Below are 27,485 nucleotides of genomic sequence, written 5' to 3' on the forward strand. Positions count from 1 at the left end.
AGTAAGAGATGAGATATGAAGTTTCCAGTTGAGATTTTGAGTTAAGGATAGACCGAGGATGTTTAGTGTTTACCAAAGCATGCATTGGGACGGCAGGGCGAGACACAAGGGGGCGTGGAGCCTTGGCGTGAGGGTGTGAGACGAGCCACGCCTGTCCACACACAGCGATTTCACGGCTCGCTGGAGGGTGTTGGAGGCAGCCACGACAGCTTTTATGACGGTTTTCCTACTCTTCACAATCGTTTTTTTTATGTGTGTTGTAAAATATAAAAAGATTCTTGAATAGGTCATCGTCCCGGACACTTCTTTCGCCTGCATGCACCACAAGTATCAGGCTGGCAGATTTGGGCCTCAGTATCAGGCACGAATAGGTTATAGTTTATTCTAGTCCTTCATCCCCAGTGCCTCTTCTTGGCCTGCCTCCGAACCCTGGACACGAGCTTCACAAACACGCACCACAAGTGTTACCGGCTCCTGGCACCAGTTCAGTGCTCGTTGGCGTGTTCCTGCGTGCATGATAGCGAGTCACCGGCGCCGAAAATATATTCGAATAAATAAATACTGAATGGCTGAATTCCTAAAGCTTTTGTTTTCCGGTCCAGTCATTGGAACGCACGCTAATTATTTCGGTAATGGTTCCCTCTGGAAGGGAACGATTTTTGTTCAAACAATGGATGATGCATAAAACGTTTGTTGAGCCGAAGAGTTAAGAGAGCCTGGCAGGACGCCACCATGATACTGATTCATAATTATAATGAAGCGACGTGAAAGACTTCAACAATCAAGGATCATTAAATATTTTCTAAGACAATCACAAATAGATTAAGTCCAACCCTAAGCCAGCTATTAGTATGTAATAGCCTTTCTATATGATCACTCAAAGATGTATCAGCATTTTCAGTGCTAAGTATGAAATTCCTCATCTTATCTTCCCCTGTTAGCCTTTCAGTGCACCGCATACTCCTTTATATGACACTAAATATGCGTATTCCACTGCTGTTGAGGTCACGGTCAAAGAGTCATAGTGTCTGTGTGTGTGTGTGTGTGTGTGTGTGTGTGTGTGTGTGTGTGTGTGTGTGTGTTTAGAGGGCCTCCATCCGGAAGGGAGTTACGATGGGAACAATTGGTTATATTGTTCGCATTGCAATTCATCGGCCCCTGCCGGAACGCCGATGACTGTGGCACTCAACCATATATTTTAATATACCAGGTCAACGGTGTGTGACATTCCGCCTCTTAACAGCTCTCACCAAAACTAAAAACTTAACCATTCGCTGTTTTTTTCTTCCTTATTAGTGGTATTCTGAACCTTCGTCCCCATCGCTGCCCTCTTCCTTTGTTGCACGTCTGCGACTGTACGGACGGGGCGTGCCTGCGCCCCTTTGCTGGTTCAGGCCACAGCCATTCAGACGGGGCGTGACCGCAGCCCGTCTTTGTGCATGGACGCCGCCGGCTTGAAGGGGCGTGTTTGCTGCCCGCTGCTCCGTCAGGCCGCCGCCGCCGGGAGGGAGGGTGACCGCCGCCCCTCCCTGCGTCTGGCCGCCTTGCAGCGCCTCCAGCAGCGCCTCCAGCATGTGGATCAGCGCCTGGAGGGTCGGGCGCTCGCCGGGCCCCGGCCTGATTACGGCGTTCACCCAGGCCCTGATGGGGGAGAGGCACGGGGCACTACTGAGGCCTCCGTGCATGGCCAGCGCGTGGCGAATGATGCTGGCCAGATCGTATGTGTCTATGTCCCTGATCCACGGGGGGACGTCCAGAGGCAGCCTCGGCACAAGCCATGACGTGAAGGGCTCCGGCTCCTCATTCCTATTTATCTGCCTCATGTCCGGTCGCTCGGCCACGCCCAAGTCTATCACGGTGGCCTCTGGGCCTTGACTGCCGTTGCGCACACACAAGTTATCGCCCTTAATGTCGTTGTGGGCGTAGCCTTCCCTGGCCAGTTCCTGCAGCGTGCGGGCGACTTGCAGCACGACGCTCAGCAGGTCTGGCAGCGAGGGGTCTGTTGCGAAATATCTCTCAACAGTCAGCCCAGCGTAGCGAGTTACTAGCCAACGCCTCCTGACGCAGGCGCCGACCAGTCGCTGTACCCCGGCCACCACCTGCAGCCTCTGCAGGATGGACGCCTCCTTCACGAGGTCCCCCACGCTGCCACTGTAGTAGGTCTTGACGACCAGTTCCTCACCGCTGTGAGGGTCCCACACCTTGCAGCAGGAGCCGAGGGCCCCGTCGCCCAGAGTCTCGTGCGCTTTGCTGCTCAGCAGGGCTTACTGTCGCTCGTCGAGGAGAGGACGCCTGCCTCCTGAAGGAGACTCACGGCGTGCCTCTCTTCAGCGGAGAACTGTTGCTGCTTTTCTCCAGCGGGCCTCCGCCTGTCAGGTAGCTTCCAGTAGTCTTTTGATTCTTCCTTTCCTTTGTTCCATGAAGGCCCCTGCCGCTGTTTCTTAGCGGGCCACGACGAGCACTCGGCGTCTGGTGCCGGTCTCTTGGTGACTTCCCTCGTCTTGTCGTCCCTTGCTGTCCGGACGCTTACTTGGTGCTCGGCGTCTGGTGCCGGTCTCTTGGTGACTTCCCTTGTCTTGTCGTCCCTTGTTGTCCGAGGACGCTAACTTGGTGCTCGGCGTCTGGTGCCGGTCTCTTGGTGACTTCCTCGTCTTGTCGTCCCCTTGCTGTCCGAGGACGCTCACTTGGTGCTCGGCGTCTGGTGCCGGTCTCTTGGTGACTTCGCTAGTCTTGTAGTCCCATTGATGTCCGAGGACGCTTACTTGGTGCTCGGCGTCTGGTGCCGGTCTCTTGGTGACTTCCCTTCTCTTGTCGTCCCTTGCTGTCCGAGGACGCTCACTTGGTGCTCGGCGTCTGGTGCCGGTCTCTTGGTGACTTCCCTCGTCTTGTCGTCCCTTGCTGTCCGAGGACGCTTACTTGGTGCTCGGCGTCTGGTGCCGGTCTCTTGGTGACTTCCTTGTCTTGTCGTCCCTTGCTGTCCGAGGACGCTCACTTGGTGCTCGGCGTCTGGTGCCGGTCTCTTGGTGACTTCCCTCGTCTTGTCGTCCCTTGCTGTCCGAGGACGCTTATTTGGTGCTCGGCGTCTGGTGCCGGTCTCTTGGTGACTTCCCTAGTCTTGTCGTCCCCTTGCTGTCCGAGGACGCTTACTTGGTGCTCGGCGTCTGGTGCCGGTCTCTTGGTGACTTCCCTCGTCTTGTCGTCCCCTTGCTGTCCGAGGACGCTCACTTGGTGCTCGGCGTCTGGTGCCGGTCTCTTGGTGACTTCCCTCGTCTTGTCGTCCCCTTGCTGTCCGAGGACGCTCACTTGGTGCTCGGCGTCTGGTGCCTGTCTCTTGGTGACTTCCCTCGTCTTGTCGTCCCCTTGCTGTCCGAGGACGCTCACTTGGTGCTCGGCGTCTGGTGCCGGTCTCTTGGTGACTTCCCTCGTCTTGTCGTCCCCTTGCTGTCCGAGGACTCTTACTTGGTGCTCGGCGTCTGGTGCCGGTCTCTTGGTGACTTCCCTCGTCTTGTCGTCCCCTTGCTGTCCGAGGACGCTCACTTGGTGCTCGGCGTCTGGTGCCGGTCTCTTGGTGACTTCCCTCGTCTTGTCGTCCCTTGCTGTCCGAGGACGCTCACTTGGTGCTCGGCGTCTGGTGCCGGTCTCTTGGTGACTTCCCTCGTCTTGTCGTCCCCTTGCTGTCGAGGACGCTCACTTGGTGCTCGGCGTCTGGTGCCGGTCTCTTGGTGACTTCCCTCGTCTTGTCGTCCCTTGCTGGCCGAGGACTCTGACTTGGTGCTCGGCGTCTGGTGCCGGTCTCTTGGTGACTTCCCTCGTCTTGTCGTCCCTTGCTGTCCGAGGACGCTCACTTGGTGCTCGGCGTCTGGTGCCGGTCTCTTGGTGACTTCCCTTGTCTTGTCGTCCCCTTGCTGTCCGAGGACGCTCACTTGGTGCTCGGCGTCTGGTGCCGGTCTCTTGGTGACTTCCCTTGTCTTGTCGTCCCCTTGCTGTCCGAGGACGCTCACTTGGTGCTCGGCGTCTGGTGCCGGTCTCTTGGTGACTTCCCTCGTCTTGTCGTCCCCTTGCTGTCCGAGGACGCTTACTTGGTGCTCGGCGTCTGGTGCCGGTCTCTTGGTGACTTCCCTTCTCTTGTCGTCCCCTTGTTGTCCGGGAAGCATAAACCCGAACTGTATTATTGTTCGGCACCATTGGGTTAAAAGTGGTTGAAAAAGGCCGTAGAGTCATGTCATCATACTCAGTATCCATAATGGCCCCAAGACGCAGAAAACGATGCTTTTATGGATAACTAAGAAAACTGTGAGATTCTATGCTCAGCTTAAATAAACATAAGCTTTCACATTATATATGCAATTCTTAGTCTGACTATATAGAATTTCTCTCTCAGCTTAAGTTTTATTATTTCAGGATTTATTCATACACTACTTTTATTCTTTCTCTCTTTATTGTATATATGATTAGTTATGTAAAATGTATTAACAATAAATAACACTCTACTCTCTCCTCTAAATGTTCATCAGTTTTCCTCATGCGGTCAATTTCATCTTAAGCTTAGAAAAACGGGCAAACCTTCTTTATATTTACAAATACCACAGAAATCTGTAACCGACGCTCAAAAATTTTATTTCAATGCATGTACAATACTCCCTATCCTAGTGGCCACTCCCGTGTGACTTAGCATTAGCCACGTTCTGCGCAATATTTTGGGACAAATTTCGCGGTCGTTTTGGTTTTGGGTTTGGTAAGTTGCTCGGTCGTCGTCCTTACCAAGAGGGCTGCACCTCTGGGTTTTCCTGGCCCTCTTCTTGCGATAGATGTTGGCTGGCATCGAATTTTCCTCTGCCAGCTCCCTTATTGCAAAGGCCACTTCCAAAGGTCTGCAGTATGCTGTTCAGCTGATTCCACTTTTCACAGTCTTTAACCGTCTCACAGCAGTACTGAGGGCTGCCGCAGTGTCACTGTTGGCATATTTTCGACCACATTTTGGAATGTAGCTACAAACTCGCCAACATCTGGAGACTGGTGCGGATTTTCATCTTGATTCTCGACGTTCACTTCAGGAGGCATTAGCTGGATCTCTGTGCTTTCCTGGGATTCCTGAACAGGAGAAGCACAGGCAGTTTCTTCTTTTTCTAATGTTGGCTCCAACAGTCCTCTAAAAAAGCCTTCGGGTGGAACTTTCTCGTCGCCTACTGCCACTGACGCCAGCCACCGTCTGTTTTCAGTAGTGGCAGTGAAGACTTGGGGCAGGACCGTCATGCTGTAGTCTGCACAGGCAGCTTGATGTTTACACAAGGAACCATTTCCCCTGCAGTACACTCACAAAATCCAGTCACAAGATCTACGTCGTACTGAAGGGATGGAGTAGACTGGCTCTGGACTCTGTACTTTCCGTTACCTTGGAAAGTAACCATTTCTAGAGGCAGTGTAGCCGTGCTTAATGATTTCACTCTCCGTCTGCCAAGCGCAACGTCCACCAGCCTCTTCTTCATGTAGCTGTCAAAGATTTCGGCCATGAAAATGATCAGCTGCGTTGCGTTGTATGCCTTGCATCTAAAAAAAAGAGAGAGAGAAAGAATAAATAGACAAGTAAGTAATGTTCTGCAAACACTTAAATGTTGATAAGGGGAAGCAACAGAATGCAACAGAATATTAGATTCAGGGGGGAACTTAATTATTAGAAAGGAAAATATGTTGTGTATGTGATTTACTGTAATGGAAACACTTGAATATAATAGGCAGTAATACCCTACTTACAATATTCACGGAAATCAAGAAAATTAAGGACATTGTCATCACTAGTAACGCAAATGAGTTTGTTGATGATGCGAAAATATGTAGAACAAAAAAAAAAAAAGTAATAGAACACAGTCGAGCTTTACGAGAAGGCCTCCAATTGTACAACTAGTCAGTAAAATGGCAGTTTGAATTTCATGTTGATGTATGGTACTTATATTAATAAAACCAGCCATCACAAATAAGAAAGAAACATCCCTTGGCGCTTACCTATTAAGAACGACTTCCTTAATGATGCACATTGTTGCCTCACAGAAGTTGTTGGTGTGATGTCCACGTAGCACCGCACCTGCCCTGAACGTTATCGCCCACTCGTCACTCCTTTCCATCAGTGAGCCTAGATAGCTGAAATAAGAAAACAAAATAGTTGTTAGACCTAAATACTGGGTGTTCAGAAGAGCATGGAAACTCACACGACCTTACATTAACTATTTACAAAAGGCCAGCAAACATCTAGACAGCTCGTGAAGTCTGTAGTAGTAGTAGTAGTAGTAGTAGTAGTAGTATATAAATGTTATCAATTATTATGATGATTTTGAAAATATTAAAAAAAAAAATGCATTATCTGTACTTATCATCCATATTACGAAATCACTATTGTTATAGATATGATTAACATTATGGCAATATACTGTACCTTCTAAAGTTAGGATACTTCTCCGAAAGAGGATTAGCCTTGAATTTTCCCCATGACGTGAATAAATCGTTCTTCGTTGCTGAATATACGAGGCTTTTCACTATAGTCATAAGTTCCTGGCGATCTTCTTTCTTGATTTCGTGTCTCGAGTCCAATAGCCACCTCCATACTTGTTGTAGAAAATGAAAAATGCAGAGGAACTGTCGAGCTCCAGGCCAGGTTGCTGCTAGGGCTTTCCTCATGGCATCGCAGTTGTCAGTCATGAAAGTCTCCGGCGTGCCCTTCCCATAGAAGGCCTTTTCTGCTACAGCACTCTTAACCATTTCAAAACCTGTAGATAAGAGCAAAGGTGATTAACTTCAGATATATCCAAGTATGCGTCCAGAGCACAAGCCAAGCTTCACAGAAATGACAGTTACCCTAGGTTTCCAACCGACCCTTTGTGTGTGCGTGTGTGTGTGTGTGAGAGAGAGAGAGAGTTAGTATGCAATACGAAGACCATTTCTATGTATTTCTCACACGCACAATATACCGATTACAACCACAGTCGGAGTTAACAACATTCAGTAAAAGGAAAATTGTCAGACTTACCTTTTTTCAGTGTTGCTTCATCTTGGGAAGATGTAAACAGCACTGCCAGTGGAGCAGCACCTGCTGGTCCAGCACAGAGGAAGGGAATAACTGAAGTGTTGAGTTGGTCAACACATCCCGTGGCATCCACAAAGATTACTTCTCCAGCTTCCCTAAATTTAATGTGGACTCTCTTCATAAAAGCTGTAACAAGTACTGCAGTAAAACTTCCTTCTGATATGTCCTCCAGTATCGTCACATCTGGGTTATTTGCGGCATACTTTCTGATTGCCTCTGCCATTGATAAGTTCTTCAGGCCACCATGTTCATTCTTCAGCCATTCGTCTCTCATATAACTGATAGCACGAGGCGATGGGTTTATAGCATGATTGGCCTGTCCAAATAAGTCATCACACAGCCCCATTTTTAGGACATGGAATCTTCCAGCCTGATTAGCAGTCATTCCTGAAAATTGAAAATTGAACGTATAGCAGAATGTGTTGTCCATGGTGCTCGCGCAGACATGAATAATGTACCTAGCTATTAAAATATTCCTTAAATCTATGTCACATGCAGTCTGAAGTGTTAAAATATTACACAGTCAATAGTGCAAGTGCACTAAGAGACACAACATAAAATGCTACATCAATCCTGCTTAGAAATTAGTATTTTCAGAACGAAAACGAAATGAAGTAGTCAGTGAACAATTAGTTACCGTACCTTGCTCAAAATACTTAATAAAAGTCTCCCTCGTTTCCGGAAGTACCCTAAGCTGGTTCAGAGCTTCTGCAGACTGTAGAGAGTGATTGTGCTGTCCCTTCAGTTTACGAAGCATGGGTGTGTGGCCATCAGTTTGTCCTTCTTTACAGTGTCCTTAGTTATGAACCGAATGACAACGTCCATTGTTACAGGGCACCTACGAACAAGGTTAAGATGAATATCAAGAACAGCATAGATAAGAAATGGGGATGGTAGAAGGAGCTGCCTTGAGTACGAGAGGTTTGCAGTTTCCTTCATATAGTGTGTTAAAAATAACTGATATGTATTTTGAACCGCAGGGCATAGTAAATGTATCCTATTTATAGAACAAATTTTTAACAGGTACTTACCCAGTATATGTTCTTCTTTTCCCAAGTGGCGAGCAGCACCATGATGACAAATTAGTATTTTATGAAGCAATTTTCTGCAACGGGCAGGATATACATGCTTGACGTTGAAGCAAGTGTTGGTTTTTCCCATGTATAGCTCCTTCCAACGCTGGAACTCTTCGTCGGTTTTCACGTTTAAGCGAAAATGCACTAAATCTTCTGTCTCGGTTAGAATGATAGTAGAAAACCTTCGTCTTCGAAATCGAACACTTCTCTAGGTGTTGCCATGATGAAGTTTAGCCTCTGACTGAGTCCTCTCAGCAGTCACCACCAAACTGTGGCTGACCTGAGTGCACTTGACCTCATGCCGTCACTGCCCTCCCTTGTTAATCCCCTTGAACCATTTCTATACTTCAATCATGTCTCCTCTAACTCTGCGTCTCCATTTAGGATCATTACTGCTTGACCTAAACAGTTTCTTTGGGATAAAGTCATTCTGAATTTCTTTTTATTTTGAACAAAATTATTATATTCTTGATATAAATTTATAAAACTTCTAGAGAGACTGCTTGAATTAATTTCTATGCGGTCACTTCTGATGACCTCTCCTTGACCGAATCTGCTGTCTGGGTGTTACCTGAACTGACCTGATCCTGACCTGACCTGACCTGACCTGAACTTGATGTCGTTAAAACTGTTAATAAGGACCTTGATGTAAACATAGCATATAAATATATCTCCACCATTAAATCAACGTTAGTAAAAACAAGAATTTTGTAGATGGTACAGCTGGCGTATATAAAATTGACTGTAAAGATTGTGACCTTGTTTATATTGGAGAAACTGTTAGAAATTTAGAAACTCGTGTAAAAGAACATCTATATGCTTTTCGGACATGTAACCTGAATAATGCTATGTTTAAACATGCTTCAGAAAATAATCACTCTATTAACTGGGACGACAGTCAGCTATTGTATAAATGTAATAACTTTAAGAAACGTAGAATAATAGAGTCTGCATGTATACAAAAGTTTGATAATTTTAATCTTAATGAAGGTAATGTTAAGCTAGACCCTGTAATCCGTTCTTTAGTGCTGACCTCATTACCCTCCCTAGGGAACTCAGGTCAACGTGAGGTGGATAGGGGTGGGGTGAACAGGACTAGTATGGGAGAATCAGGTAGACGTGACAGAGTAGAGTGTTATTTATTGTTAATACATTTTACATAACTAATCATATATACAATAAAGAGAGAAAGAATAAAAGTAGTGTATGAATAAATCCTGAATGATCATTAAGAAAAGTGCATTATATAGATATATATATATATATATATATATATATATATATATATATATATATATATATATATATATATATATATATATATATATATATGCATATAATAAATAATAAAACTTAAGCTGAGAGAGAGAAATTCTATATAGTCAGACTAAGAATTGCATATATAATGTGAGGGCTTATGTTTATTGCAGCTGAGCATAGAATCTCACAGTTTTCTTAGTTATCCATAAAAGCATCGTTTTCTGCGTCTTGGGCCATTATGGATACTGAGTATGACGACTCTACGGCCTTTTTCAACCACTTTTAACCCAATGGTGCCGAACAATAATACAGTTCGGGTTTATGCGTCCGGGAACGCTCACCTGGTGCTCGGCGGCGCTGCGGCCAACGGAGCACAAGCTTTTCTTCACTACGTCAGGAGACGTCTTCTCCTCCTCCTCCATCCAGAGGGACTTCCTCTTGGCAGGTTTGTTCTTCTCGGGGCCAGATTAAGTGTGGGCAACGCAGCCGTCACTCACACACTTCCTTTTCTTCACTACGGCAGGAGACGTTGTCTCCTCCCCCAGGCAAAAGGACTTCTCTTGGCGGGCTTGTTCTTCTCGGTGCTTGAGGTGCGGCCGGAGGCCGAGGTGGGTGATAACTCTTCTTCACGGTCTGGTCGATCCATCACGTAAGCTGTGTACAGTAACAGGGGCTCTCACAGACCCTACACGTCGGTTTGGTGGAGATATTTTGGGGAAATTTTTGGGAGAATGGAGTTGGCAGAGTTCGGAAAGTAGTCTAGAGCTAGTGGATTCCACACACCGCCTTTTCTCTTTATATCGCATCCAATAATGAACAGATAAATAAACATGTTAACAATGTGCAAAAAAACTTTACACACACACACACACACACACACACACACACACTAGCGCGCGCGCGCACACACACACACACACACACACACACACACACACACACACACACACACGCAAACACACATATTCTCCTTCTCCTCCTCTTCCTCCTCCTCCTCCTCCTCCTCCTCCTCCTGCTCCCCCTCCTCTTCCTCATCCTTCTCGTCGCACTCTGCCATTCCCTCCATTCCTTGCCACCAAACCCTCCCTCTACCCTCTCTCCCTGCCACCCAACCCTCTCTCCCCTCCCACCCTGCTAGCTCCACTCCTCTCCTCTACAACCCCATATCCTTCCCTGCTACACCTCCCCAGCCGCCCCTGCCACCCCCCTACCGAGCCGACCTTCCTTGCACCACACTTAATTAAAAAGGTGATGAAGGACTCCCCCGAGCTAGGCAGATAAGACCATATAGTTCCACCACCATTATCCTCCCTACACTTAACACCCTCCTCCCTGCTACCACACCCAGTCTTCCTTACCCCCATCACCCTTTTCATCTACCCCTGCCTCCCTCCCATCCCATCTCCCCCCACAACCCCCCTCCCCCCACCTCCCGCCTCTCACTTCGGGTCCACACTCCATTAGTTGTCCACTGAGAAATATGAATATAATAGGCGTGGCATTACGCCTAACTGTGCACGGAGGACGAGGCGACGTGTCCGAAATACGAAACAACGGCGCGGAAGAGGAGGCGCCTACACATAATGGAGAGAAGAGTAGTTGAGGAGTAGGGGCAGGGGAAGAATAACTAGGAGGAGGAGTACAAAGATGATAAAGATGAGGGAGGGATAAATCGGTGTAGGAGGAAGAGGAGGAGTCTAGAGATGATAAAGATGAGGAGTGAGAGAATAGGAGCAGGACTTGAAGTGCTCACAGACGTTGTGAAGATTGTGAACCATATCCGAGGGAGCGCAACAACTTCAAGGATTTCTAAAGTGCTTTGTGAAGAAATGGGCTCTGTCTTCTTTGTTCTCCTGTTTCACACGGAGGTACGTTGGCTCTCACGTGGCAAAGTTCTGAATCGCGTGCTGCAACTTCGAGAGGAAATAACGATGTTGCTGCAAGAAGGTCGAACCTCGAAAGAAAATCTTCTTCACGAAATGATGCAAGATGACTGTTTCGTAACAAAAGTTGCCTACTTGGCTGATTTCTTCTCTGAAGTGAATTCCCTGAATATTTCACTCCAAGGAAACCTTGCAATGCTGCACACAGTTCGTGACAAAGTGGCAATATTCAAGTGTAAGATTCAACTTTACGTGAAAAGAGTTCAGGACAGTGACACAACTTTCTTCCCTCTATGACAACTATCCTAGATTCTATGGCAGAATCCGAATGCAGTTGAGGAGATCTCGGCTCATCTTCTGCCAGTGATTGGAGAGGACCTAACACCCCCACAAAGTGACGATGCAAATCAACAACAAAGAAATAATGGGAATAAAAGTTTCATCCTCACACCACTCAGCAACGATCAAAGAAGCAACGATGAAACAGAGCGACCCAACGAAATATCAAAAAATAAAAAATAAAGCAGCATCAAAATTAGCGTCCCGTTGGCAAGACACAAACACCGCCGAGGCTCGGAGGAGGAAGAGGAGGCGGCGGCGGCTCCCTCACGCCTGGCGCCGGGAAGATGCTTGCTGCTGTCTGCCGTGACTCTGGCGGCGGTGATGACGCAGGAGGCCTCTGGTGCCGAGACACGGGCGTTCAGAGCGGCCAAGACTGCGGCCCAGCACCACCCGGCCCGGCCAGGCAGTCATCGAGGCCAACTGTACCCGACACTTGTGCCCTAATGTAACGCACGGTGCCCGACCTTAAGACCCCTAACTACTAACGACGCCTCCGAGCGAGCCCTCCCCCTCCTTTATATTCAACCAAATGAAACCTAACTTAATCCTCTGAGACGTCCACTCCCATACGTAGGGCTAATTAGGACAGGTGAACTCCTCAGGCAGCTCAACACAGTGTCCATCAACAGCTCCAAGGTATGTCGGCATGTGAAAGAGTATTGGTAGAGGATGGAGAAGTCTGCAGAATCCTCACTTTACAGCAGGCATAAGTGCATGTAGCAAATCCTGAGTGACAATGACTGTCGCTTAACCCCGTCAGTGTCCGGCCCAGCTCAGCATGCCAAGAACACCCCTACAGGAGAACAGCTAGGCAGTTGACAGTAGGACAGAAGAGGCTTGTAGGGAAGAATAAATGTCATGGTGAGCAATTTATAGAATCACACCCTTTTTAACCTGAAACCACAGGTAATTCCAGAGTTGGGTGTGCTCAGAAATAGTTTTCATTGTCAGTGATACAGTAATTTTCATTTGCTACCCTTTCTGTCATGAGTTATTTTTCATATGTTCATTACTGTTCATAATTTGTTTTAATAACTGAGCTCATTTGTGACTCCGGTAAATTTGTAGCACTTCACCAGTCTCGCATTTCCGAACGAAACTAGTTTTTTTCGGTAGTTTTCGGCCTGTTTTGAATGAATATGCGTGTCATTTCTATCGCAAATCACGTGTTTTTTTTTTACCCCCCCCCCCCTTCCAACCAAGAGACTAATGATTTGCGATAAAAAATTTAGAGCACATTAATTCAAAACAGACCGAAATCTACCAGAAAAAACTAGTTTCGTCCACACAGGTGCATTTAAACTAAACATAACCCTAACATAACCTAACCTAACCTAACCTAACCTAACCTAAAACTAACCTAACCTAACACTAACCTAACACTAACCTAACCTAACCTAACCTAACCTAACCTAAAACTAACCTAACCTAACCTAACCTAACCTAACATAACCTAACATAACCTAACCTAACCTAACCTAACCTAAAACTAACCTAACCTAACCTAACCTAACCTAACCTAAAACTAACCTAACCTAACACTAACCTAACCTAAAACTAACCTAACCTAACACTAACCTAACCTAAAACTAACCTAACCTAACGTCCTGGCCTTGACCGCCCTCCCTCCCTCCCTCCGTTATAAATGATTTCCGAGGGGTGTTTATGGGGATGAATTTACTCAGAATGCGGAGCTCTTTCTAATGGTCAGGGTAAGAAAAGCCATCTCTAGACTGGTGTACTCCTACAATAATACCGTGACTCCTTGCCCTGTGTCTGCAAGGAACTGGGGAGGTGATTATGGTATCATTAAACTTATTATTATTATTATTATTATTATTATTATTATTATTATTATCATCACTGAGATCCATGAAAGCAGGTCAAGGGAGGATAGAAAAATGCTACAGACCCAAACCCTTGATGAGCAGACATGGATATAAAGGAGAAAAATCGAAGAAGGGAGTCAAACCCAGTGCCTGGTGAGTTGCCTGACAGCCATAACCTTTCTCCAGGAATGGTGGGACATCCGGCACAGCAAGGATGGGCTGGCGGAGGAGGAGCTGTCCATGAGTGGCTGCAGAGTGGTGTGGTCCCGAGGTCAGGCTGGCCGAGTGGGGTCCCGGCAGGTTGTCAAGTGCACGACCTGAGACTCGGCTGTGATACATGCCATGCTCGCCTCCTCCTACACCTGCCCAGACCAACCGTCCCTGCTGGGAGAACCTGTCCCTCAAGAACCCACAGGTGACCTTTGCTCTTTGACCATTAGTAATATATGAGGTTGCCAGACCAGACTGATAGACTCTTTTTTATTACAAGGGCAAAAACAAAGACGACAGCAACACACTGCTTCCAACAAAGGTGTAAAGAACGGGAGGCCAAGAGCTGTGTGGCCTACAATCACCCCCCGCCGAGGGTAGGTTTTTTTTTTTTTTTTTTTTTTTTTTTACATCAAAGGAGACGGCTCAAGGGCAACAAAAAGAGTGCATAGAAAAAAAAAATCCGGCTCCTCACCGCTCCGTGTTCTTGCTCTTATTTACGGATGTATTTATTTACTCATTCTTTTTTTTGTTCATTATTATTTTTTTTCTGCCGCGTGGTGTAATAATGCTGTGGTGGTTCTCTCTTTTTTTTTTCTTCATCCGCATCACTCTCCCATTCATCCTTGACCTTTCCTTTACCATCATTGTCATCCACCTCGTCCTAGTTACAGTAGAGCCCCATTCAGCGCGAGAATTAGGTGGATGAAGCGGCCGCGCTAACTGAATAAAGTAACCAATATGAAAAAAAATATTTGGTGCAGACGTGGGTCTGACTTTTGGGTTTGATAATTACTCAAAATAATCACTCACATTAAAAAAACAACCCTACGATTGGCTGGGCTCTGAAAACACACTTGTGATTCGCTAGGAGTCCGGTGACGTCATCGCCGGCGCTCACCCGGCCAGCGGCCTCGCTGCCTTAAGGCAGTGTGTCACACTGGCTGTTTTCTTCTAACCGTTGTGGCTACTGGCAACGCCCGTGCACCCACCCAGGAGCGAGTTGTCGGTTCACCGTAACCTGGTGTCACACTGAGCCCTTTTCTTCCCACCGCTTTGGCGGCAGCTTGGACAACCGGCAAGTCCAAATTTTCCTGGTGTGCATCACACACAGCCAAGGTCAGTTGCCCGTATCCACATCCACAACGTAAACAAAGCACTTGCCCTGTATCAACATGGCGTAAAGTAAGGGCTCTCGCAGCTTGTGCCGCGCATCATGGCAGCTTGGCGCAATTTTCAAAACTCAGTCGTGGTGGCTGCTCGCGCTAACTGAGGCTTTCGCGCTAATTAATTTTTTCCTTGGTAGATGGTGGCTTGTGCTAATTGATCGCGCGCTAACTGATGCTTTCACCCTAATTAAGTTTTTTCTCGGTAGATGGTGGCTTGTGCTAATTGATCTTGCGCTAAGTGAGGCTTTCACGCTAATTAATTTTTTCCTTGGTAGATGTTGGATTCTGATAATTGATCTTGCGCTAAGGGGCTCTCTACTGTACTTTTTAATTCTTCATCCGCTTTGCTCTCCCATTCATCCATTTCCTTGTTCTCTCATTTACTGTCATTGTCATCCACCTCGTTCTAGTTACCTTTTTATTTTCCTTCATCCACATCACTTTTTCTTATTTTTTTATTTTCCCTTCGACGCTCTCATTTACCGTCACAAGGATTACCTTTTGTTCTCGTACGCAGTCTTCCATCTGTTGCACTCTTCTGGGTGTGACCAAGCTATTGTGTTTATTTGTATATCTACAATATTTACTTATTCATGTTTTTTTTATTATGTATTTTTAATGTTGCAGGTTCAATAAAACACTCTGAAGCTTATGTGGAGGAAAACTGGTCTCCCGGCCAGGTGGTCACCAACCTTGTGGCCACGGACCTTGATGCCTGGGACCTGGGCAAGCTGAGATACACCGTCCTGCACCAGACCTCAGAAGCAGCCGTCACCATGAACAAGGAAGGTAGAGAAAGACTGAATCTACTTCTACTCTTGAAAGAGATTCGTATGGAGGTTTTACGCATTAATGTTATTGTTCATAGTTATAGTGGAAGTAGTAGTAGTAGTAGTAGGAGGAGGAGGAGCAGGAAAGGCAGCAGAATAAAGAACTAAAGAAGGAGAAAAAGAGCTGGAAACCTGCCTTTTTCCCTCCCACATATCATTGAAGTTTTCCTGAGATCATATTACAGTAACTTATCTCTTGACCTGCATCTCATACCTCAAGAAAACACATCACTAGAGCATGCTGTTGTGAGGCCTTGATTGAAAGACACCCTAAACTTAACCTAACCTAACAAAACCCTGAACAGTTACCATACATCTTGACTCGGAAAACTCATATTTGCTTCCTTACTAATGAGACTTTCTATATAACAAAGAGAGGCCATTCTTTGTTGATTCATATTGAAAGACATCCTAAACTTAACCTAACCTAACAAAACCCTCAACAGTTACCATACATCTTGACTCGGAAAACTCATATTTGCTTCCTTACTAATGAGACTTTCTATATAACAAAGAGAGGCCATTCTTTGTTGATTCATATTGAAAGACACCCTAAACTTAACCTAACCTAACAAAACCCTCAACAGTTACCATACATCTTGACTCGGAAAACTCATATTTGCTTCCTTACTAATGAGACTTTCTATATAACAAAGAGAGGCCATTCTTTGTTGATTCATATTGAAAGACACCCTAAACTCAACATAACCTAACAAAACCCTCAACAGTTACCATACATCTTGACTCAGAAAACTCATATTTGCTTCCTTACTAATGAGACTTTCTATATTACAATGTGAGGTCATTCTTTGTTGATTCATATTGAAAGACACCCTAAACTTAACCTAACCTAACAAAACCCTCAACAGTTACCATACATCTTGACTCAGAAAACTCATATTTGCTTCCTTACTAATGAGACTTTCTATATTACAATGTGAGGCCATTCTTTGTTGATTCATATTGAAAGACACCCTAAACTTAACCTAACCTAACAAAACCCTGAACAGTTACCATACATCTTGACTCGGAAAACTCATATTTGCTTCCTAACTAATGAGACTTTCTGTATAACAAAGTAGGGTCATTCTTTGTTGATTCATATTGAAAGACACCCTAAACTTAACCTAACCTAACAAAGCCCTTAATAATTACCATACATCTTGACTCAGAAAACTCACATTTGCTTCCTTAGTAATGAGACTTTCTATATAACAAAGAGAGGCCATTCTTTGTTAATTCATATTGAAAGACACCTAAACTTAACCTAAACTAACAAAACCCTGAATAATTACCATAAACTTGACCCAGAAAACTCATATTCGCTTCCTTAATAATGAAACTTTCTATATAACAATGTGAGGTCATTCTTTGTGTATTTATACCATATAGACTTCACCCTTTCCAGGCAGTCTATACACTGAGACACCCTGAATCATGAGTCCCTGCCCGTGCACAGCCTCAAGGTGTCCGTGATGGACGAAGAGATCCAGGCCAGCTTCACGGTGGTGTGCGACATGAACAAAACCCACCAGTCTTTACGCTGCCGGAGTACCAGGCGAACATCATGGCTCCCAGGACGACCATTCTTAAGGTGGGGAACAGGAGGAGAATATAGGGAAAGAGGAAGAGAAGCAGAGAAAAAAGGGGAAGGGAGGAGAAAAAGAGATGAGGAAGAGGAAGAGAAAATCAAGCCTCTGTGTTGGATAGTGGAGTGTTTCCCATGTGGTATTGGTGTGCTGGATATCCTTCACTGGTAGCCTGGTAACATACACTCCCAGGTCTTTCTCTGCCTCTGTGGTGGATAGTGGAGTGTTTCCCATGTGGTATTGGTGTGCTGGATATCCCCTCCCAAGGTGCAGGACTTAAAACTTCATTGAATTGTAGCAGCCACTTTTTGTTCCATTCCTGTAGCTTGGTGATGTCTTCTTATAGGAAATCCACAGTCAAAGGGTTAAATTCATTGTCATTATTTTTGCAGCCAGGAGAAAGCCAGAAATTACAAGAGGTTAATATGCCTTCTCTCTAGGTCATTGGTGTTAAGGTCACTGGGAGCTGAGCAGTTGGACATCACCCAAAGACATCATATTGAAGGTCGCTGGAATTCTGACAGTTAAAGGCGGCACCGGGGCAATTGTTGAATATTTGGGGCCTGGCGTGGACTCCATCTCCTGCACTGGCATGGCCACGATATGCAACATGGGCACCGAGATCGGTAAGGTGTGAAGGGGCTTCGTGGTGCAGTGGTTAGCATGCTCAGCTCACAGCCGAGAGAGTTTTATGACCCTGGTGGTAGTGTGACCCTTCTTCTGTACCATGAACCTCAAGAAACACTTATTAGAACCCAGAGAGCCTGAGTTCGATTCCCCGGCAGAGTGGAAAAATTTGGGCGGCTTTTCCGATACCCTACGCCCCTGTCCACCCAGCAGTGTACCAGGCATTAATGGGGGGTTGTGTCCCGTCTCCTGGGGTCTGTTCCCTTCTCCTATAATTCCTTCCCCTTCTGTCTCTCTCCAGCATATGGCCACAGATGTTGCGCCCACTAAGCAAAACTTTCCAACTGTTCCCTTCTCCTAGAATTCCTTCCCCTTCTGTGTCTCTCCGGCATGTGACCACAGATGTTGCGCCCACTAAGCAAAACTTTCCAACTGTTCCCTTCTCCTATAATTCCTTCCCCTTCTGTCTCTTTCCAGCATATGGCCACAGATGTTGCGCCCACTAAGCAAAACTTTCCAACTGTCCCTTCTCCTATAATTCCTTCCCTTCTGTCTCTCTCCAGCATATGGCCACAGATGTTGTGCCCACTAAGCAAAACTTTCCAACTGTTCCCTTCTCCTAGAATTCCTTCCCCTTCTGTGTCTCTCCGGCATGTGACCACAGATGTTGCACCCACTAAACAAAACTTTCCAACCCTTTCCTCATCAAACTTATTTACCAACTTGTACAGTGCAATCAAATCTCCTCTCTCCCTTCTTTGTTCCAGTGTCGTCAAGTCCATCTCCCTCAATGTCTTCATACGTCATATTCGAGAGTTCTGGGACCATTTTGTTGCAATTCTCTGTCTTGAGTCCAACATAATCTTCCTTTGTATAGTTTTTCATTTTTTCCTTATATGCCTCATCTTGGTATTCAAATCCTTCCATAGTTTTCATCTGTCATAATTGATGGCCATTCTTTCTTAAGGGGCACTCGTGACTGACTCCTTCATCTAACTCAACATTTTTTGTGAAAATTAGGTCAAGTCTTGATGGTTGGTCATCTCCTCTTAGCCTTGTTTCTCCTTTAACCCACTGCATCAACAGATTATCACATCAGGTGTGTGTGTGTGTGTGTGTGTGTGTGTGTGTTTAGCTAGTTGTTGTATTTACCTAGTTGTAGTTTTATAGGGCCTGGGCTTGACGTTCGTGTGGTCCCGTCTCTGTATCTACATTTATCCAACTTTTCCTTGAAGCTTTGCACACTCCTTTCTGATACTACATCCTCACTTAGTCTGTTCCAAACCTCTGTACTTCTTTGCGGGAAGCTATATTTCTTTATGTCTCTCAAGCATCTTCCCTTCCTCAATTTTTGACTGTGTCCTCTTGTGTTCCTGGTGGTAATTTCTTCTTTTAGTGGTAACTCCTCATTGTCTACTTCTTCCATTTTGCTCAATAATTTGTAGATTTGTATTAGGTCTCCCGTTTCTCTTCTTTGTTCTAGTGTTGGTAGGTCCATTTCCTTTAGTCTCTCCTCGTATGTCAATCCCTCCAGCTCTGGAACCATTTTTGTTGCCATCTTTTGTATTCTTTCCAGTTTCTTTATGTGTTTCTTCTTATGGGGAGACCACACTGCCTCTGCATGTGTGTGTGTGTGTGTGTGTAAGATTGACTGACTGATGAATGAATGACTGTGAGATTAAGGCTGGTATTACAAGACACTTTCCCTGCTCACATCAGCTACTTCTAAAGGTCAAAGGGGGATATCAGTCAGGTTCTAATGAGTGTTTTTCAGGCTCATGGTACAGAAGAAGGATTAAACTACCACCGGGGTCATAAAACTACTCCTGGAAATGCCCACAACTCCTGCGAAAGCCTTGTCAAATAGGTGTTCTTGGGCGGCGAAATGTCTTATAATACGACCCTAAGTAAATAACTTCCTGATGGAGTGGATGATTGACTTGGCAACCTGTAGCTTTACTCTCAGCCATTTCAAGTTCCCGACTGATGTACTAACACCCTCAGATTGGCTACAGTGAAGGTCGTGGCAGAGAGTGTACTCAAACTCCTACTGTGAGCTACTCCTGCTGCCTGCGCCCTCACCACCCCTGTGAAGGACGCCCAGCTGACCCAACTCTCCTCGGTGAGTCTGTCCCACTTAATGTTGCAAGAGTTATCCGGTATACCTTCACTCTCATGCTTTCCCTATGTCCTGTGCTGTCCAACTTAATAATGTGAGAGTTAACTGGTGTTTTCACTACCATCTTTTTAGAGAGTCTGATTAAAAAAACTAATGCAGGAGTTGTGGTGTTTTTTGTTCCTGTTGAGTGCCTGGATTTACCAGCTGTCTTGTGCTGTCCAACTTATTAATGCAAGAGTCATGGTGTTATTTGTTCCTGTTGGGTGCCTGGACCTATCAGCTGTCTTGTGCTGTCCAACTTATTAATGCAAGAATTGGCCTGTATCTTCACTCTTAACCCCTTCACTACGGCCGGGCCAAAACAGCGCCCCGTGCCATATCCGGGATCGCCACGCGCGCCAAATTTCAAATGTCGCTATTGAATATAACAAGTTTTCAGCCATACGCTCAACATAATCATCATGTATTATATAAGAAAACATGCAGAGTGGACCGTATTGGCTATACAGGCAGTGCCACACGTGGCCACTTGGTGAACTGTCAAAGCAGTACTTTCCATAGAATTCAAGTTATGTACTAGAGTGGATCTGAGGCTGCCTCCAGGATACAAGGCCTTGGCAGAGTCACCGCTCTGAGCCTACGACCGCTCACTTATTACCTCTACTCGATTTCCTGACACTACTATTTGACCTGGAGAAAAACTGAAATCGGGTAGGAGTGAAGCGTGTGCAATGTCATCGGCTTGGAGCGATGGCGGCACCATGGCCGTGTATGTATCTCGGAGACAGCTTCAGACACACACTATTCTATAACTTGAAATCTATGGAAAGTACAGCTTGGAGTTGAGTGGCCATATGCCTGTATAGCCAATGCGGTCCATTAAATGGTGCACATAAAGAAACTCACTACGGCCGGGCCAAAACAGCACGCCGCGCCGTATCCGGGATCGCCGCGCGCCAAATTTCAAATGTCGCTATTAAATATAACAAGTTTTCAGCCATAAACTCAACACAATCATCATGTATTATATATGAAAACATGCAGAATTAAATGGTGCATAAAGAAACATAAATTAATTGATAATTTTGAGATGTACGCAAAAATAAATAGATAAAATAACGTGTATATTGGTTAAAGCGAGCCAGGACGCAGTGCGCGCGTCGGGATGTGGTACAGGGCACGCAGGGACACAGTATACACGTCCTCGTGTTGTAGGGTTAAGCCTTCCCTGTGTCCTGTGCTGTCACCTCTGTAATGCAAGTGGTGGACAATATGAGATACCCTTTGCCTCACAGTTAATGGCCACATAATGAGGTAGAGGAATGAGATAAAATTCATATAAAGCCGTATTTTTGAAAAGGGGAAGGGAGGACTCACCTGATAAAAGATGGCTTTATTTTGTACACTTTTTACTCCTTTTTGAATAAGAACATAGCAGGCAGTAGCTTATCCAGTAGACTATTAGTGCTGCCTCGGAGAATCTTGGAACCATTTGCTGAACTGAGTGCAGACCAACGTGGCTCACGGGAAGCACTTACGAGACTTGGCAACAGAAAACTCCTCAGTTGTATCCTTGACGTGCTAATTTCCCTCAGTGACTCGTGCTGCTCAGTACTCATTAGAGAGAGGTGGTTCAATCTTGTTTGAACCATACTGACTCTTACTTCTTGAGTCTAGTTAATTTTGGAAAGGAGCGTTCACCACTGCAGTTGGTGACCATTAGAGTTAAGTAAATCTTCAACGCGATCTCGACATTAGGAGAACAAGACCCAAAAGAATGATCAACTCTCAGACGATACAATGTCATCTCGTAAAGGTCTTGTTGAGATCCAGCAACAGTACAGCCGGGTCAGACCGCAACAGCACTGATCCAATATTTCCCAAAATATATAAGGTACGTCAAGTTTGCAGTATATTGACAGGCCAACATTCGCTGCAGATTGATCTTTACTCAATGTTATGATAACCCCTCGAATGTTGGTCTGTGAATGTGCCGGCAACTTAACGTACACCTATTGAATACACACCAGCAGAGCGGTCGCTTCTGAAAATAAGAAAACTTTTATACCCCTTTGTCATCACGATATATTATTGTACTCAACACCCTGCCAACGTACTACTGGCTTACTCATGAGTACAGATACTATTGATAAGAGGCCAAAACTACCACCATTTGACATGATAAAAACAACAAAACTCACACTTAGATTCAGCTGTGCACTTGTGCCTCGACCGCCATTAAAGCTTTTTTCTGTTATTGATATTTAATATAATCTATACTACTAAACTTTTATCTGCATTAATAGGTTAAGTATATTATGTATAACACACCCCTAACTTACCCTACAGACAGTCAAGGAAATACACATTTTAACCCGTCCGCTGCAATTGGCACGGATTTGGCTTTCACTGGTAGCCTGGTGAACTTATACTCCCAGGTCTTTCTCTGCCTCTGTGGTGGATAGTGGAGTGTTTCCTATATGGTATTGGTGTGCTGGATATCCCTTCACTGGTAGCCTGGTGAACTTATACTCCCAGGTCTTTCTCTGGCTCTGTGGTGGATAGTGGAGTGTTTCCTATATGGTATTGGTGTGCTGGATATCCCTTCACTGGTAGCCTGGTAACATACACTCCCAGGTCTTTCTCTGGCTCTGTGGTGGATAGTGGAGTGTTTCCCATATGGTATTGGTGTGCTGGATATCCCTTCACTGGTAGCCTGGTAACATACACTCCCAGGTCTGTGGTCTCTGCCTCTGTGGTGGATAGTGGAGTGTTTCTCATATGGTATTGGTGTGCTGGATATCCCTTCACTGGTAGCCTGGTAACATACACTCCCAGGTCTTTCTCTGGCTCTGTGGTGGATAGTGGAGTGTTTCCCATATGGTATTGGTGTGCTGGATATCCCTTCACTGGTAGCCTGGTAACATACACTCCCAGGTCTTTCTCTGCCTCTGTGGTGGATAGTGGAGTGTTTCCTATATGGTATTGGTGTGCTGGATATCCCCTCCCAAGGTGCAGGACTACATTTTTCTTCATTGAATTGTAGCAGCCACTTTTTGCTCCACTCCTGTAGCTTGGTGAGGTCTTCTTGTAGGAAATCCGTAGTCAAGGGGTTAAGAGAATCCATCGCCAGGACCTTCATGCTATTCAATTTACACATGTTTATGTCTGCTGGAGCCTTGGGTCCAGCTGCAACACCCACAAGTCCGGATCTGGACCGCGGGCCGCCAGTTGAGTTGGGAAGCCCTGGACTATATGCCGTATACGGTGTACTACAATGCCAGGCTTATTATACTATGCCCTAGTGAAGTTTCCTATATTTTCTTATCCCGGAAGCAGCGACGGGCCAAATTTGTGCCGTGACATAAACCCCCCAAGATAGATGATACATAATCTGATCACAAATGCTTTGATATATATTATGGAATGGTTTGTGTAAGGGGTGATTTTTTTTCATTTTTCTCGCTTAGAGGGACCATTAAGAAACATGATCCCGCAGCTACCGGGTTATATATAGTAATATCATATATAATAATATTACAAAAAATTAGGAAAATGAGTAATTATTTTGTCTCAGCCTTCTGTGCCTAAGGGCAAAAACTTTAGTTACTAATTTTTACGTTCTGCAGGGCCTGTACCACGTGCTAAATGTGCTACTAGGTTAATTAACCCCTTGAATGCGGATTTCCTACAGTTAGACATCACCAAGCTACTGAAATGGAGCAAAAAGTGGCTGCTACAATTCAATGAAGAAAAATGTAAAGTCCTGCACCTTGGGAGGGGATATCCAGCACACCAATACCACATGGGAAACACTCCACTATCCACCACAGAGGCAGAGAAAGACCTGGGAGTGTATGTTACCAGGCTACCAGTGAAGGGATATCCAGCACACCAATACCACATGGGAAACACTCCACTATCCACCACAGAGGCAGAGAAAGACCTGGGAGTGTATGTTACCAGGCTACCAGTGAAGGGATATCCAGCACACCAATACCACATGGGAAACACTCCACTATCCACCACAGAGGCAGAGAAAGACCTGGGACTATATGTTACCAGGCTACCAGTGAAGGGATATCCAGCACACCAATACCACATGGGAAACACTCCACTATCCACTACAGAGGCAGAGAAAGACCTGGGAGTGTATGTTACCAGGCTACCAGTGAAGGGATATCCAGCACACCAATACCACATGGGAAACACTCCACTATCCACCACAGAGGCAGACAAAGACCTGGGACTATATGTTACCAGGCTACCAGTGAAGGGATATCCAGCGCACCAATACCACATGGGAAACACTCCACTATCCACCACAGAGACAGAGAAAGACCTGGGACTATATGCTACCAGGCTACCAGGGAAGGCCAAATCCGTGCCAGTCACAGCGGACGGGTTAAACCAACACTGAGTCACTTGGGGCCATAAACTTACTCAGCAATACCCTTATACTGACTCACTATGTTACATAATAAGAACCACTACCAGGGCTGCACATATGAATCTTACCAGGGCACACACACACACACACATTAAGAATTATTTGTCCTGGTATAGTGTGGCTAATTCTTCTGGCTCCGTGGTGTAGTGGTTAGCATGCCTACCTATGAATCTGCCGGCCAGGTTGGAATCCCCCTCCCTGGACAGTCATTTCATTGTAGCCCACGTATGAATTTTCCCCCAGAGCATTTAAGTAAGAGTTAATTTTGTCATGTATGTAGGTGAGTAAGGTTATGTGATGTTCATCCTTCCTTTCTGGCGGGCTAGATGTACCAAGTGTTAGACCTCAATGTATAGCTATCTATCTCTCTCTCTCTCTCTCTCTCTCTCTCTCTCTCTCTCTCTCTCTCTCTCTCTCTCTCTCTTCCCTCCCCCCCATCTCTCTCTCTCTCTACCTCCCCTTTCCCTCCCCCCCATCTCTCTCTCTCTCTCTCTCTCTCTCTCTCTCTCTCTCTCTCCTTCATCATTTCTCTCTCTCTCTTCCTTCTCTCCTTCCTTCCTTCCTTCCCAGTGTTCCTTCTGTCCACCCTCAGACCTTCATCTTCCTTCTCTCCCCTTCCCAGTGTTCCTTCGTCCACCCTCAGACCTTCCTCTTCCTTCCTTCCTTCCTTCCTTCCCAGTGTTCCTTCGTCCACCCTCAGACCTTCCTCTTCCTTCCCAGTGTTCCTTCGTCCACCCTCAGACCTTCCTCCTCCTTCCTTCCTTCCTTCCTTCCTTCCTCAGACCTTCCTCTTCCTTCCTTCCTTCCTTCCTTCCCAGTGTTCCTTCGTCCACCTCAGACCTTCCTCTTCCTTCCTTCCTTCCCAGTGTTCCTTCGTCCACCCTCAGACCTTCATCTTCCTTCCTTCCTTCCTTCCTTCCCACTGTACCTACGTCCACCCTCCGACCTTCCTCTACCTTCCTTCCTTCCTTCCTTCCCAGTGTTCCTTCGTCCACCCTCAGACCTTCCTCTTCCTTCCTTCCTTCCTTCCGTCCTTCCCAGTGTTCCTTCGTCCACCCTCAGACCTTCCTCTTCCTTCCTTCCTTCCTTCCTTCCTTCCCAGTGTTCCTTCGTCCACCCTCAGACCTTCCTCTTCCTTCCTTCCTTCCTTCCTTCCTTCCTTCCTTCCTTCCCAGTGTTCCTTCGTCCACCCTCAGACCTTTCTCTTCCTTCCTTCCTTCCTTCCTTCCTTCCCAGTGTTCCTTCGTCCACCCTCAGACCTTCCTCTTCCTTCCTTCCTTCCTTCCTTCCCAGTGTTCCTTCGTCCACCCTCAGACCTTCCTCTTCCTTCCTTCCTTCCTTCCCAGTGTTCCTTCATCCACCCTCAGACCTTTCTCTTCCTTCCTTCCTTCCTTCCTTCCTTCCCAGTGTTCCTTCGTCCACCCTCAGACCTTCCTCTTCCTTCCTTCCTTCCTTCCCAGTGTTCCTTCGTCCACCCTCAGACCTTCCTCTTCCTTCCTTCCTTCCTTCCCAGTGTTCCTTCGTCCACCCTCAGACCTTCCTCCTCCTTCCTTTCTTCCTTCCCAGTGCTCCTTCGTCCACCCTCAGACCTTCCTCTTCCTTCCTTCCTTCCTTCCCAGTGTTCCTTCGTCCACCCTCAGACCTTCCTCGTCCTTCCTTCCTTCCTTCCCAGTGTTCCTTCGTCCACCCTCAGACCTTCCTCTTCCTTCCTTCCTTCCTTCCTTCCCAGTGTTCCTTCGTCCACCTCAGACCTTCCTCTTCCTTCCTTCCTTCCTCCTTCGTCCACCCTCAGACCTTCCTCTCTTCCTTCCTTCCTTCCTTCCTTCCCTGTGTTACTTCTGCCACCCTCAGACCTTCCTCTTCCTTCCTTCCTTCCTTCCCAGTGTTCCTTCGTCCACCCTCAGACCTTCCTCTTCCATCCTTCCTTTTCCTTCCTTCCTTCCCAGTGTTCCTTCGTCCACCCTCAGACCTTCCTCCTCCTTCCTTCCTTCCTTCCTTCCCAGTGTTCCTTCGTCCACCCTCAGACCTTCCTCCTCCTTCCTTCCTTCCTTCCTTCCCAGTGTTCCTTCGTCCACCCTCAGACCTTCCTCTTCCTTCCTTCCTTCCTTCCCAGTGTTCCTTCGTCCACCCTCAGACCTTCCTCTTCCCTCCTTCCTTCCTTCCCAGTGTTCCTTCGACCACCCTCAGACCTTCCTCTTCCGTCCTTCCTTCCTTCCTTCCCAGTGTTCGTCCACCCTCAGACATTCCTCTTCCTTCCTTCCTTCCTTCCCAGTGTTCCTTCGTCCACCCTCAGACCTTCCTCTTCCTTCCTTCCTTCCTTCCTTCCTTCCCAGTGTTCCTTCGTCCACCCTCAGACCTTCCTCTTCCTTCCTTCCTTCCTTCCTTCCCAGAGTTCCTTCGTCCAAGCACAGACCTTCCTCTTCCCTCCTTCCTTCCTTCCTTCCCAGTGTTCCTTCGTCCACCCTCAGACCTTCCTCTTCCTTCCTTCCTTCCTTCCTTCCCAGTGTTCCTTCGTCCACCCTCAGACCTTCCTCTTCCTTCCTTCCTTCCTTCCTTCCCAGTGTTCGTCCACCCTCAGACCTTCCTCTTCCTTCCTTCCTTCCTTCCTTCCTTCCCAGTGTTCCTTCTGTCCACCCTCAGACCTCTTCCTTCCTTCCTTCCTTCCTTCCCAGTGTTCCTTCGTCCACCTCAGACCTTCCTCTTCCTTCCTTCCTTCCTTCCTTCCTTCCCAGTGTTCCTTCGTCCACCTCAGACCTTCCTCTTCCTCCTCCTTCCTTCCTTCCTTCCCAGTGTTCCTTCGTCCACCCACAGACCTTCCTCTTCCTTCCTTCCTTCCTTCCTTCCCAGTGTTCCTTCGTCCACCCTCAGACCTTCCTCTTCCTTCCTTCCTTCCTTCCCAGTGTTCCTTCGTCCACCCACAGACCTTCCTCTTCCTTCCTTCCTTCCTTCCTTCCTTCCCAGTGTTCCTTCATCCACCCTCAGACCCTCCTCCTCCTTCCTTCCTTCCTTCCTTCCTTCCCAGTGTT

General features: G+C 46.5%; 1 protein-coding gene across 1 annotated transcript; it reads right to left on the minus strand.

The window, feature by feature from the left end:
* Window positions 1-5,841: 5,841 nt before the first annotated feature.
* Window positions 5,842-7,663, minus strand: LOC126994187 (uncharacterized). The gene is made up of 3 exons (XM_050853730.1): window positions 7,019-7,663; window positions 6,428-6,758; window positions 5,842-6,135 (listed from the first exon to the last, which is right to left on the minus strand). Exons 1-3 carry the CDS (start codon window positions 7,503-7,505, stop codon window positions 5,997-5,999), a joined length of 957 nt encoding a protein of 318 aa, XP_050709687.1. The 5' UTR covers window positions 7,506-7,663; the 3' UTR covers window positions 5,842-5,996.
* Window positions 7,664-27,485: the final 19,822 nt, after the last annotated feature.

Source organism: Eriocheir sinensis, chromosome 1, assembly GCF_024679095.1.
Source record: "Eriocheir sinensis breed Jianghai 21 chromosome 1, ASM2467909v1, whole genome shotgun sequence".
NCBI classification, from domain to species: domain Eukaryota; kingdom Metazoa; phylum Arthropoda; class Malacostraca; order Decapoda; family Varunidae; genus Eriocheir; species Eriocheir sinensis.